Source organism: Rhagoletis pomonella, unplaced genomic scaffold (assembly GCF_013731165.1).
Source record: "Rhagoletis pomonella isolate Grant_MI unplaced genomic scaffold, Rhpom_1.0 Rhpom_scaffold_00007, whole genome shotgun sequence".
NCBI classification, from domain to species: domain Eukaryota; kingdom Metazoa; phylum Arthropoda; class Insecta; order Diptera; family Tephritidae; genus Rhagoletis; species Rhagoletis pomonella.
Window position 1 is genome coordinate 52,526,112 of NW_023458561.1, and position 14,758 is coordinate 52,540,869.

Consider the following 14,758-nt stretch of genomic DNA (forward strand, 5'->3'; position numbering starts at 1 on the left):
ATTACGACGTTTATCTACAATAAAAGCAAATCAATTTGAATTAAGCGCCCCCAATAAAAAAAAACCAAGCCGTTACCCATAAACGGATGGACACGGAAAGGCCAAAACAAAAACGAGAAGAAAACAAAAAACAACAAAATTGAGCTCAATTTCAGATTGTAAATCAAAAGGCGTTGAGGTTGTTGCGCCAACTTAAAAAATATAACAAACATCAGCTAACAAATAGTACCTACATATAAAACCATAAAATGATTGATACAATTTGGCGGCTACACTGACATTCCAAATAAGAGTTGTTATTACGAGTATGCAACGCGAAATCGCTTGCTATGTGGAGGAGTAAATAAATACAAGCCTGCTTTTAGGCGCAAAGGCAGGAGAATGCTTGTGGAAAACGATGTTGCGTGTAGTTGAAAACTAACTGCGCAATATAGGGGCACACACAGAAAAACAAATACATATAAATGCGACGCGGAAATTTGCGGTAAATATTACATGCATATACATATGTATGTATGTATGTATATACGTTGCAGCAGTGATCAGGCATTGCGGCGAGGAGCGCAGTTGAAGTGCAGCAGATGAGCAATATACCGTGATAATTTATGCACCCCAGTGGAAAAGCGTCAAATTTGTGTATTAAAAATGGCCACAAGCGACACATGGCCGGGGCTGCGCTTGAATTATTGCATGTGCCTGTGTATGTATGTATGTATGTAGGTGATTGCATGTACATATTTGTATAAGAGGTGAGCATGAATGTAACTCGCGCTATGTGAACTCGGGGAAAACAATAAATTATTACACACACATTCCCATAACAGATAAACTCAAATGCACACGCATGCACCCACATAGATATACATACATATATACTATATCATCGATTGACTACGGCAGACATGCAAGTGAGAGGCGAAGCCAAATTGTAGGGGGGGGGCGAAAAGAGTTTAAAAGGTTGTAGTTTGCGCATTTCGAATACATATTCCCCAAACGACATTTGCCGTTATGGGAAATTTTGCATAAAAACAACTAAAAAATATACACGGTGAGAAATCTGGGTTGGCTGCATAGCCCCAAAACAACAGCAACAACAACAACACGTGAACATAAAGCGCTGCCAACACTGGGCGCGGGGTAAATAAATAATTTCGAATGGAATAGTGAAAGCTTGCAAGGGGCGCAAACATCGCTGGGGTGGAATAGGGCACAAATGAATGTAGATGAAAAGGGCAACTGTAGCATACTTTTTATTTTGCGTGCCGCTTTCCGCAGTTTTCTATTTTATTTTATTTTACTTTTCGATGGTATACTTTATGGGCTCATCAGATTTTTATGCGTGCAAACCTTATAAAATATTCCCTTTTTTCTGATGGCACTTAATTTGATTGCGCAACTTTGGGTCATGGATAGTAGCTTGTTTTTTTTTTGTGGCTACACTTTTCACTTCATTAAAAAAAAAAAATAAAAATATTGCCTTTGTGATGAATTGTGGTCAATTAACTGCTAAATTAAATGGTCAAATTAACTAGCTTTTGAAAAGGAGGAAACTAATTGAGTAGAAAAAAAGTGTAGGTATAAATAAAAGTAAGAAGTAAAAAATGAAAAGCCAAATGGAATAAATGATAAAATGATAAAATGAAGGTTCAATGGGTCTTATTATTTGAACATATATATGCGCATTAGGGTGGTCCAAAAAGCCTGTGAAAAAGTGAAGTCGGAATTTTTATGCTCTCACCCCGAAAAAATATACCTTTATTTTTTTATATTTTTTTTTGAAATCAAAAAATATTTAGTGGCCGCTCAAAGCGCCCAAGGTTTACCATGTATTTTAAATGGGGAAAAAACAACTTTTCGTACAGATGGTATCGACTAGTTAAAAACCAATATTTTTCTACCAGAAAGCGCTGCAGAAGATTCCCAGTAATAATACCCAATTGTTTTTTAACCATTTTTTCACCGCAACTATAATTTATAGGTCCGCCAAAAACTCACAAAAACCCCGAAAAATGCAATGGGGCGGCCAATAAAAAATCGCTAGTATTAATAAATGGTTAATTAAACAATTGAGTATTATTACTGATAGATTCCTGAAGATAGCCAGAGTTTTCCGATCGAAAAATATTGATTTTCAAGAATTCTATACCATTTCTACGAAAAATTTAATTTTTCCCATATAAAAATACATGGAAAGCTTTAAGCGCTTTGAGCGACCTCTAAATGTTTTTTGATTTCAAAATAAAAAAATAGGGATATACTTTTTCGATATAGAACAATCCTAGGGGTGAGAACATTACAATTCCGACTTTACTGTTTTTGGACCATCCTAATGTGCACATCCTGGCGCAAAATATAAATAGGGAGGGAAGAGTCATTTTAGTATTTTTTACCGGTTTCACTTTCGTTTATTCAATGAAAGCCGGTTATCTTAACGAAAACTATGTAAGTCAGAATTTCAAACTTTGCAGGAAAATTAGCAAAATTCGATAAAGTTACACCAAAATTTTAAGCTTTTTAATGCTTTTCCTTAGAAATATTCTGTGTGTGCAAATTTTTAGGCAATTCAATTCTAGTTTAATAAATAGCAAATTTTAATGAGCGGGGTATTACCGTTAATTTTTTCCTAGAAGGTGTTGCTCATTTTCTCCATACAAAGAAATCGCCGAACATACTCTTTGTATGGAGGAAAATGCGTGAACAAAAAATTGCCACAACTCAGCGGTAAGTAAAGTAAAATTTAATGGGCTACAAAACTTCAATTCTAGGAAATCTGATTTAATTGTTTAAAATTTTAATGAACATTTGTTAAAATTCGTCGAATTTTTACAAATCTGCTTCAAAGTTTGAAATTTTGATGTGCATGGTTTTTTAGATAGTAAGCTGTATTTTCATAAAAAAAATAATAAACATTTTTTAAACAAAGAAAAATAGCCAAAACTTACTATAATGCATCTTCCCTATTTACATTCTCGTCACAGAGAAGTGTACATTTTTTTTAAATCTAAAACTAATAAAGTTAGAAGGACGAAATTCGAGGATGTAGTAGTTAACATATTAGTCCTTGACATATATTTTTTTCCCAAAAACAAATATTTGAAATTTCCAAGGATATTTTAGGATTAAATTTTAAAAGGACACTTATTCGTCCTGGTGCACCGAAAAAATATATATTTTTTCGATTATGCAGAATTTTTTCTCTTAATTGATACCCATATTGTTGCTCTATAATGCACCAAATCTTTTGAGTAATTTTTTTATTCAATCATATCCTAGAAATTTCAAAGTCCTTAAAAAAAATCCTGATGTCAGAGAGAAAAATTAAAAACGCCGTTATACTATATTTAGCTCCTAGTTTTGTCAATATATTGAGTTTTTCGTTTGTTTGAAAAATTTTTGGTTTTTGTCGCACGGTGTAATCAATACCCTCTATACGCAATTTCAGGTGACTGTTTTTTTTATATAGCCAAATTAAGAATTGTATCGAAATTTCAGCTGAAATTGAGAATAGCGTCGAAATTGCGCAAATTGGATGTCATGGGAACGCCCTTTAAGATATCGATATGTATTTACCTAACAAGATTTGAATTCGTCTGCCGAAACGTTTTTCTTTAAGTCTTCTAGTTAACAAAGGTTTATCACTCACAAAATATAAATAGGTTTTACAGCGAGGTGCGGCAGCATAGTTTTTACACATAATAAGTTTACACATGGTGAAAATATGATTTTACTGAATTACTCCCTAATTATTAAATTCCTCCATTATATTAGTATTAAAGTACTGGCATTGATTTATGTAGTACTATGTGCATATGTATGTACTCACTTGTAAGCGTATTCCAAATTATCGCCACACCCACCCCACGTCCAATCGTCATGCAATTGCTTGGGTCGTGAACCGCGTGAACAGCCACATGATGCCAGCTGGCCGTCGCGACAGGCGCGCGCAATAAAACTGGTCACCATAGCAGCGGCGAGCGCGTGAATGAAAGCCATTTCCGGCGAACCTGTAATGAAGACGGTGTAAATAATTTGGTTTTAAAGTATAAATAAATAATGCACGCATTTTGTAAAGCTTAATTAAATGATGTTTATAGTGAAAATAGGCGAATGCGCTTGTCAGTAAGTAAAAGCGAAAGTTAAGCAAAATTAATAAATGTAGACTGATGTACATACATACGCATAGGCCTCCAAAAATTTCAATCAATAAGTGATATTTAAATCGACACTCCCAACGAAGCGCAATGCGTTGAAAGCAACACTTGTCGAAATGATTATGCGTGGCATGGCGATAACCGTTTGACAGCGATGATTGTTTGAGAAGGGCGAGTTGCCTCTACCACATACATACACATATACAAACATAGATAAGTATGTATGTATATGTGAATGTGCGCCTATGTCGCCAACGGCTGTCAATGACACTAATCAACTTTATTCCCTTCAAGTTTAATGCAAAATTAATATTGGCAATATTAATATACATACAAAGAAACATACTATGGAGACAAGCACAAACACATACAATTGTAAATACGTAGAGTTATGTGTATACTAGACGTGGTAAATAAAGTAAAGGGTGCTTAGTTAGACTCAGCACACACAAATCCCTGCCACTACTGAGACACTTTCAGGGAATAAAGATGAAACTTATTTTTTTTTTTAGCAACAAACTGGTCAATTTAATCTGCTCTACGCGATATACTTAAAACCCTGATTTGCAATGACAAAAAAACGCAGACACACGTAAACTCAATTTTAGACTGCATGTATACCATTTTTCTTTAGTACAGATCATTTCCTAAATTACTTTAATTTCAAATTTGCATTATGAATGAAAAATTTCTGAATTTATTAGGGGAAAAATTTTAAATAAATTAATAGTAAATAAGTAGTAACTTAATAGTAAAAAATATAAATCAAATCGAGCCATGAATAAGGGGTTTCCAAATGTTTCGACTCCAGCGCCATATTCCATTATTGTCGGGTTATGAGCTAAGTTAGTGAAATATTGATTGCAAAATTACATACAGTCACTCACAAAAGTATTCGTAATTTAGCTTTTTTACAATACTCAAAATGTTTTTCATCATAAATCTGACTCGTTAATTTTAAAACAAAGCTAATTCCATAACAAAAACGATATAAATAGATTTTGCAAACTTTGTGCAAAATTCGCAAAAAATAATCAAACTTCAAAAAATTTTCATCAAAATTTCAAACAGTAACATTGAACGTGCACTTTATTATATGGAATTAAGCGGGCTAGAAAACTGCATACAGGAAAATTTTCTAAAAAATCGTATTAAAATGTTTGAAATTTTGACGAAAATTTTTTGAAGTTTGAATAATTTTTGTGAATTTTTTAGAAAGTTTACATGATTGTTTATTTTATAGAATGAGCTATATTTTAAATACAATTAACAAAAGGGATTTATGATGGAAAAATTATATTCAAAAATTTTATTGAGCTATTTTTTTATGAAAAAGTTTGTGGAAGAACAAAAATAATTTACAAAGGTTGAAGTTATAGCTGTTTTTTTTTTTTTGGATATCACTAATCTCCTCATCAGACTTCTTTGTATTGTAAAAAAAACTAAATTACGAATACTTCTGTGAGTGACTGTACATACTACCTTCAGTTGTAAGGTTGAAAAAAGAAAGCTAAGAACAAAGAAAATCGGTGGATATTTTCTATGAAATATGAGCAAGAAAAAATGTTTCTCATACGCCTTGCACGAGTAAGTGCACGTATTTGGTATACTTAAGGAGTAGGAAATTTAGCACTTTAGGATCTAAGCGGACTCAAAACAAAACAACTGATTTGGTTCCCGGTCCGTAAATGCATACGGAGTAATTAGGAGGCTGACAGACTAGCATGGGTAGCAGCGGCTAATGTAAATGCATTAACAGACGGCTGCGTTGATCCGGATCAACTCGGATCAACCCTGGGAGTTAAATATTGGAGGATTTCTTTTTCGGTAGAAACAAATTCCCGGAGAAGAAACTCCCCGGGAGTATTCAGAATTGGGCTGAATACCTTTTCTACAGCTGGGGTGAGCTTTTGTTATGTTAACTTCAACGATTCTTTAATTTATCATTCTTGAACATCTGACATAAATTCGGTAACATTTTAGTTTGGAATTTTACTTAAAAAGAATTTAGTAAAATTTCGCCCAAGCTGGGCTCAAACTGGGCCTTAAATAGAGTTTTAGAAATTTATTATTTGTTATTAAATATGCGTATATAAAATATTTTTTTTGATAAGTACCATCTAAGCACCCTGTCTCTAGTGTACCTATTTACAAGCATAAATATATACCTACCTTTTGACTACCATGACCAATAAACACACATTCACACTTGCGCTTATTGACCCACTCAGCCAACTTCAGTCAGCCAAGCAAGTAAACTGTACATTTCCGCTGCCTAGGCGAAGCTATTGCGCGGCGAATGTAGAGATAATGAGGAGTTAAGAGAGAGGAAGCACAACAAATGGGTGCAACGATGCGTATACGTGTCGTCAGCCAAATGTCACTTCAATTTGTTGCACATCAACCAAATAAGTTCTAGAGGAAATGGAAACATACAGCATCCCGCTGTTAGGCAGCTGCCTCGTATATCAGCAGATATGTATGTATGTATGTATAATTACACATAGAATTCTAGCCGGATGCAGCTTATACATATACATACATATCGTACACTGCCAAAAAAAACCCGCGACGAAATAAGAAACAAAAGCTCCTTTTTTTCCTTCGTTTGAAGCGATGGAATTAAAGTGCACGGCTTTCTACATCTTTTTTTATAGAATAGCCAAATACCCTCCGGCTAGCTCCATCATCTTAGAGCTTATTGGCCATGTTACGCAGGGCTGTGACTTTACATGAAAGCAGTGAAAGAAATGAGGTTTGCAGAAAGCTAACTGGAGGTGGTACACTGGCGGTATCCTTGCAGCCGGGGGCTCGGCTTTGGCTTTCTCCCGAATTTTAGTCTGTCACGGGCGAGCCTGAAACGAAGCATGACCCGTAAGTATCGTGGTAGGTTTTGCAATGTCTTACATTAACACTGGGGACTCTCTTTCTAAAACGGTATCCGTCGTCAGTATCGATCCCCTATTTACGCGATAAAGCGAAATAGAAGAGGGCACCTGCGGAGGGGTGCTGGATAAGATCATTGAGGATTACAATCATTCACTCAAGCAGCGTCGGCCAGTCGTTTGTTCCTCCTTGTTTCATTCTTAAAATCTATGCTCATCCTGGCTCCTTATAATTAGGTATCGCGCATGTCTGCTTGGAGCATTCCCAAAGTTTAGTCCTTCTAAGTCCGTCGTGCATACATTTTTTTATTGATGAATCGCACCCAAACAAAGGTTTACAGGAATTTGAGGAGAACGAAGAATGTATATTGTTAATTGCAGCAGACTGCAAAAAAAATTCCCGCGCACTCATTGACTGCCAAAATCTTTGTGGGGAGTTGATTGATGAGTTAGTCGGTGTGCTTACTCGGGTTTGTAAAGGTGCGCTTGAGGCAAGGCTAAACTTCATTGGGAGAGCTCTCCGCTCTAAGGGCTTCTAGTGGACAACTTTTAAACAAAATCCAACTGCTGATTGGAAAAACAACGGGAGATTCGAGTATCAGGCTCGCGATAATTAGGCCAACAATGTAAAATATAAATAGTTAGTAAAAAGGTGTCGATCTATTAAACTAAAGTCAAGTTTAGTAAAAAATTTTACTCAAGCTAATATTTAACGCATTATTTTCAATTACATTCAAAAATAAGAAAAAAAATTACGTAACATTAGGAAAGCGGCCATTAATTTCAAACATAGCCGTTTATTCTGCGTGTATGAGTTTAAATATGTATATATATGCCCTTATTTCCGTTACTCACTCACTTAGGCATTAATTGTGCTTCACAGGATTACTCAACACATTTCTTCCTTGTATTGGCAAAACGAAAGAAAAAAATATATAAATAAAAGATTGCTTAGTGAATGAGGAAAATGTAGCTTCAAAGGAATATAACAAGCCGATTTTTACATTTTTTTCTTCTTTGAAGTTGGCAACGTTTTTGACCTCAATGGCAAATAAAATATTCTCAATCAATTCAGGCATACTACTTAAATAGTTACATATGTATGTATTAACTCTGCATGGTAAGGAGAACGTTTATCAGTTTTTGGCAATCGAAATGCGTCAGCATGACATCGTTTTTTGACTTAATTGAAAAAATGAATATTTTGCATGAGTCATGTATTTTTTTTTTAGGTTTGGTTTCAAATCTTCGTTAAAGTTAGATATCAAACTAACTTCCTTGTTAAATGAGACAAGTTGTGTATGCCTGGCAAGCATTTTAGTTTATTTATTTTTTTATTTTTGTCTAATACTACAAACAAGTTCATACATATTTACATTAGACTGCATCACCAAAAAAAAGTTGCGATTTTTCCGCCGGGATTACAAAACTTATTATATTTGAAAACGTTCACCAAAATATTTCGAAGCAATATTAAGATTTATGTGAGCTGGACCGATTTGAAAATACTTCCAAAAATGGGGTTTCTGGTGAATAAAAATACTTTCTTAAAGAACTTTTTGAAAAAAATCCTCTCGGATGACAAAAAAGATTAAGCTTAAAAAATCTGCATACAAATATTTAAAAATATCTTCAAGCGAATCGTAATAATGAGATTTTCGATGCTGTCTTTCAACTGGGCCAAAACTATTCCGATTTATACTTATAGGGTATCAGTAGAAAGCTATTTTCCCACTATTTTTATTTCAAAAAAAAAACTCATTCTCGCCCCAATTTTTTTCAAATACCAACACATCTTAATTCAACTAGGAATGACACTCGTTCAGCCTACCTTTCTCATTCATCCTTTGAATGAGTTTATTTGCAAATGAATAAAAAGGGTGAGAAAAGACCTTTCCATGATACCTCACAAGTCTAAATCGGAAGAGTTTAGGTTCAATTATTCAAGTTTTTCTTATACCAATGTTAGAAAAATGTTAAAAAAAACAGCATCAAAAATCGCATTATTACGATTCCATTGACATTTTTTTTAAATATTTGTAAGCAAATTTTTTAAGCTTAAACCGTTTTGTCATTTGAGGGGATTTTTTTCAAAAAAAAATCTTTAAGAAACTATTTTTATTCATAAAAAAACTCCATTTTCGGAGGTATTTTCAAATCGGTCCAGCGGACGTAAATCTTAATATTTTTCCAAAATATTTTGGTGGAAGCCTTAAAATATAATAGATTTTAATTCCAATTGAAACAAATTACAGTTTTTTTTTTGTATGGAGAGTGATGCAGTCTAATGTACATGTATGCATACGTACACGCGGCTATACATCATTCAGTCATCGACATAATATTATTGATTTTAACTTAAATTTTTGCACTTGAATAAATTTTAATGAAATGTTACTAAGCTGATTATTTTAAGCATGAAAAGCGTTGGTTAAGCAACAAAAAAGCAACCCAGCATAACATTTTTATAGTTATTATTTAAATGTTTTTTTTTTTATTTTATTCTTGGGAAAATGTTGCCAGATATGAGCACCACTCTAACAGTGTCTGGAAAGCAGTGGCTTCCAAAAACCTAGGAAACCTTGTCCATCATTTTCATTTCACCGATGATTAGCAAAGACGATGTTTAGCAAAAACCGCAGATGTTGTATTTTGTAACACAATATATGAAATGAACTCAAATCATTTTTAACGAAATTTAGCCTAACAAACACTCCAGCTGGAGTACAACCGCATAGAAGAAAATATAAATCAAATTACAAACATATAGTATATTTAGTACCTATCTACACTGACACGTGATAGCTCTGCGTTTGAAGAGGGCAGCCTCCCATCAACAAACTGTCAAAAAATCAATTCAAAGGCCAGTAAAAATCCTTGGAGGAAAGTCAAAAGTAAAAGGAGGTCATAAGGGAAATTCATCTGATACGGGATATAGCATAAGAAACAAACAAACACATACTATTTAGATTAATGTGTGTGTACATACATACGTACTAAATATGTGGGTAGCATGCCAATATGTATGTATGTATGTGTTATTATACTATGTGTTCATTAAACGAATTCCTCTGTCAATGCAGTGATGTATTATTCTTGATTGTGTCTATATGTATGGCTGCCCGATGACGTTCTATGCTCATTTCAATATCTTTATGTATTTGGAATTTTTTTTGCATCCCCATTCAAATATTGCTTCTGGCAGCTGCCGATTACCATTAACCGCTGTCGTCTGTCTGCTTTCAAATACTTTTGTTTATTTTAAACACACAATGCCATCCCCCCCGCGCTTCGTCTCATCCTCCTTGTTGCGTATAATTATTGTTAGCCTATCTATGTACGCAAGTCTTCCATCGATGCGGGTGTTCCACTTGGAAATCTGAGGGTTTCATAGTCAACTCTTGTTTACATACTTTTTTTTCCCCGTTTGGCTTTTGTTTGTTTAGTGTGTTAATTTGATATTTTTCAATGGAAGGTTTTGTGTATTTGATGGATTTTGCATATCAAATCGTAATCGTATACTAAATCACTGAACGACAGCAGCTGGTGCAGTGGCCGGCCGCGAATCTCAGTACTACAATTGGTTGAGGGGAGGAGAATTCAACCGTACAGACATACCTTTCATATGTGTCTTAGGGCGGCAGATGTGGAAGTGCACGACACAAACCGATTGTTGACACATGCAAGTGATTCAAAATGATGATGGATTTGTTTGGGAAATACTCGCATGTTGTAAAAAAAAAAATTAATAACAATTCAATATGTAATGCGCCTGTTGTTAAGGAAGTCGTTTAGTCAGCAGTTTCGTGGCGCTCATCATAAATAGGAAAAATTTATTATAGGTCGACCAAAGCATGCATTTATGCTTTGAAGCAAATATGAATAACTCAGTGAGAGGGGAGACCAGTATGTTTGCATGTATGTATATGTTATAAGAAAAAGAAGTATTTATTGGTTCAAAAATGGTGGGTAGGCACTATGGCCAATGGCAGCTATAGGTGAGTACCACCTCTGCATGATTGAAAGTCAAGCAGAGTCCGCAAAAAAACTCCGGAACAGTGTCCGGAGGATGCATCGGACTAGGCCGAGCATACTTTGAAGTGCCATCTAATTGAAACTTAAGAAAGTTCAATTACATGGCAGTTGAGAAGTGCATGTGCAAAAATTTCATAAATTGCATAGGAAATGTTTGCACATGCAGCAGTACATAGCACGAATTTAGGCGCCCGATGTTAGCAGTTGCGCCTAAACAAAATACATTATACCAAAAATACAGAAAACACTTACGAAAAGAAAAAAACAAATCATTTTTGGTACAACACATCAATCCAATTTCGCCACCCGCTACAGAACTCTACATAAGAATGTTAGGCCTCATCAGGTGAGCTCCTACGGAAACTACTGTAACCTCGTCTAGCAACAGTAATCGGCAATTCCAGAGAACTACTCTTCGAACGGCCGGTACTATTTACTTGCAAATTTAGACATAATAGGTTTGGTTTTTCCTCACCCACCGTTGCCCAAACTGGCCATTTTGTGTTTCTTTTATTGCTTCTCAGGCTGGTGAGTAGTTTGAAAAAATATTTTTCCGGGCGAGTTTATGAAAACTGTCAAGCTGCCAGAAGAATTCTAACACTGTGTCAATTTTACATTCACAAAAATCAAACGGCGTTTTTAGTTTTTCTATTTAACCTCAGGATTTTTTTAAAGGACTTTGAACCCTGAGAACTATGATTATTTCAAAAACGTATTTAACCCCTTTTCTACCGCGGAAGAAACTAGCATTACATACCGTTGGGGTCCATTGGACTCTATGTAAGTAATAACGTGAGTCCAACAGACCCGGGCTGGTAGCCCCCGGTCCCCTGTCGGTGTATCATTCAAATAACTAATAAATAATTATATCAAGCTATTTTTTTTTAACTCACAAATGAGCGCATACCGCTGATAGTTAAGCAACAGATATGCGCCTTGGAAATATCAGGAAAAAATGATGTAACCTAGCTGATATAGGGCTGGAAAAGGCGCGCGGAGAATTGACTCTAGACTTCAAAGTCGAATCTCAGGTCTTCGACTCTTTAAGTCGGTTAATCACCATGGACAGTCGATTTTATGACTTAAATTTTCTTTTTGAAAATTAAAAAAAAAATTAATATGTACCCACTTTTAGTAAGTAATGAGGATACAATTATTGTTTTTAATCACTAAGAATAATAAAACCAATAAAATTAAAGAATTAACAGACCCACATATATTCATCGACTGATCTATCCATTTTTCGTTGCTAAATATTGTATTGTCATATCTTGGCAGTGTTGCTACAATACACTATAATATTTATAAGTGAAATAACATAGGGTTTACACTACTGCAATAGGATGCTTTTAAATTAGGTATGTGGTAATGTTACCATCAAATAGCTAGTATACAAAAATCAAAAAATCATCAAGTGACTTGAGGCGACTGAAATCGATTCAAAAACGTCGAGTTTTTTCGCAAAAAATTCAATTTTTGACTAAAAACAGAGTCGGCTTTTCCATCCCTAACCTGAGCTGTAAGGCTTGACGTCAGACTACACTCCTTCGCGCAAACTTTGGGACACAATAACCTCATTATTGGATTAATGGCTAACATTTGGGAGCCCAGGCAATGCAAAGGAAGCTCCTGATGTCAAAAATCTAGGCTCATTAGCAAGGCGTCTCTACGCCTCATAAATGGCGTAGTCCAAGAGACCAAATACTGCAAGTTACTAGTTACAGCCATGCCAAAAAAATAGAAGGTAGTTTTAGTCAATGAGTTTGGTCGCCATGTTAGCCAAGTGATTTTTGCTGGCATTATGACATATCCATCAAAATCAAGTTACTTGCTTTAACAAATCAATAATTTTTCAACTAATAAAAATAATAAATAATAAAAAGAAAAAAGTTTCGCGTTTGTAAGTTGAAGGAGTGGTTAGAAGCTTGCTACGCGAAGGAAGAAAATCTTCCCAAATTATCGTTGGTTTGTTCAAAGCAATAAATGTATTTCCTCAATGTCAGAAATTTAGGATAAAATCATTCTGCGTTATCGTGTAGTGAAAGGACAATAAAGTGTTATTTCTGTCACACTTAGAAATTATGTTACTGGCAATTTACTGCATATTTTTTAATGAGGAGTATGCACACACAGACAGTATTCACGAATCACGTTGACATTAGGGATGCAGTGGTAGTTTCAACCATTGCCTTTGGGTTTTTTAAGGTTTTTACAACAAATTACTGGTTGTATTACTTAACCGTTCAGAATAACTCGCTGAATTTCGGGGGAAAGATTTCATTTTTTCTGTATTTAATGTTTGTCATATCACAAAATGTAATCTGCACTCAACTGATGAAAATCTGTGAAATTGCGTATGTCAATAAAATGTTTTTTTGTTTGTGCGCAAAAAGTGGAAATATTCGATTTTCTAGCTAAAACATTGCATATTTTACGCTTTACGAGCATAACAAATTTTGGGCAATTTGGGTGGAAATAAACACGTAGTGGCATTAGCATGAAGGGATCTTTACGCACATCAAACTTGGAAATCACTTAAGCATGAATAGTTACTACATGTGCATTCATATATGTAAACGTATCCACATATGAACATGTACATTATAATGTATGTAAGTACATTAGACCAGATCGGTACTAATATGAAAGGAAACAATTTGCAATTACTTCAACAGCTTGGAAACTTCGACGGAATTTTGGAGTTATACAAATATGTACCCTCGCGCGTTTCAAAGACAGAGGAATTTTAGGCGCTGCACAGAATGTAAAAGTCTATACAGGATAGTGAGAAAAATTTGTATTTTATAGTACCTAAAATTTGGTTCGGTAAGCAGAACCCCTCTCAGTAAACAATATGACGCTCTAAAAATCTCTCATCATGCCTGTCGTTTTATACGGCGAAGAAACATAGAAGATGTCAAGCAGAGATGACAATTTTTTGGAAGCTATCGAGTGATCTATTATATTTAAGGCCATGTTCCCGTGGGCGACACGTGTTATAAAAGACGGAATGCGGAACTCTAAAAGCTTTATAATAACTAGTAATTTTTAGCAAAAAAAAAACCGACTTCAACTCCCATATAAAAAAATATATATATATATATCTCATGATCCGCTGATCGGATCTTAACCAGATTAGTATGGGACCACCTCTGAGACACTACCTTTCCGATGCAAAAAGAATTATCGAAATCGGTTTGACGTAGTCCAAAGTTATGCGGTAACATACATAAAAAAAAAAAAATATATATTCCGACGAACTGATAACCTCCTCCTTTTTTGGAAGCCGGTTAAAAAGTATGGACTTATTTAGTGCACAACGAAAGCAATGAAGTGACAGAGGACGGAACTTCGCAAAAGAGAGGTGAAAATGCGGACGAATTTCTTTTTGGTCTCGGACAAAACCGATAAAGGAATTTGGCGCCAAATAAGAAGAGAATCAAAAATGTACGGAAAGAAATTTAGGTGACTGAGTTTGTTGGCCGAAGATTAGTTAAGTTTATTAAAGATTTAAAAAAATATCTAGATCTATAGAACCTCAAAAACTTGTGAAAAAACTCGATTTCGGTTTTTTTTTTCAAAAACATGTGGTTGGGTTAGATTAAATTAGCCTTTAATTGTGGCCTTGCGAGCTCATGTCGAAGAATACGGAAAATTCTATGTGTGTTAGTTATGACAGCATTTTTT

The 14,758-nt window shown here is 34.7% G+C and overlaps 1 protein-coding gene across 1 annotated transcript in view; it reads right to left on the bottom strand.

Moving 5' to 3' along the window:
- Positions 1–14,758, bottom strand: part of LOC118743898 (protein Wnt-5-like) — a gene marked incomplete at its 3' end in the record, with an annotated part of 280,007 nt that overhangs the window by 55,217 nt on the left and 210,032 nt on the right. The window contains exon 4 of the mRNA XM_036476661.1: positions 3,824–4,004. Within this exon, the coding sequence (XP_036332554.1) occupies positions 3,824–4,004 (181 nt within the window). The remainder of the gene's footprint in view (positions 1–3,823; positions 4,005–14,758) is intronic.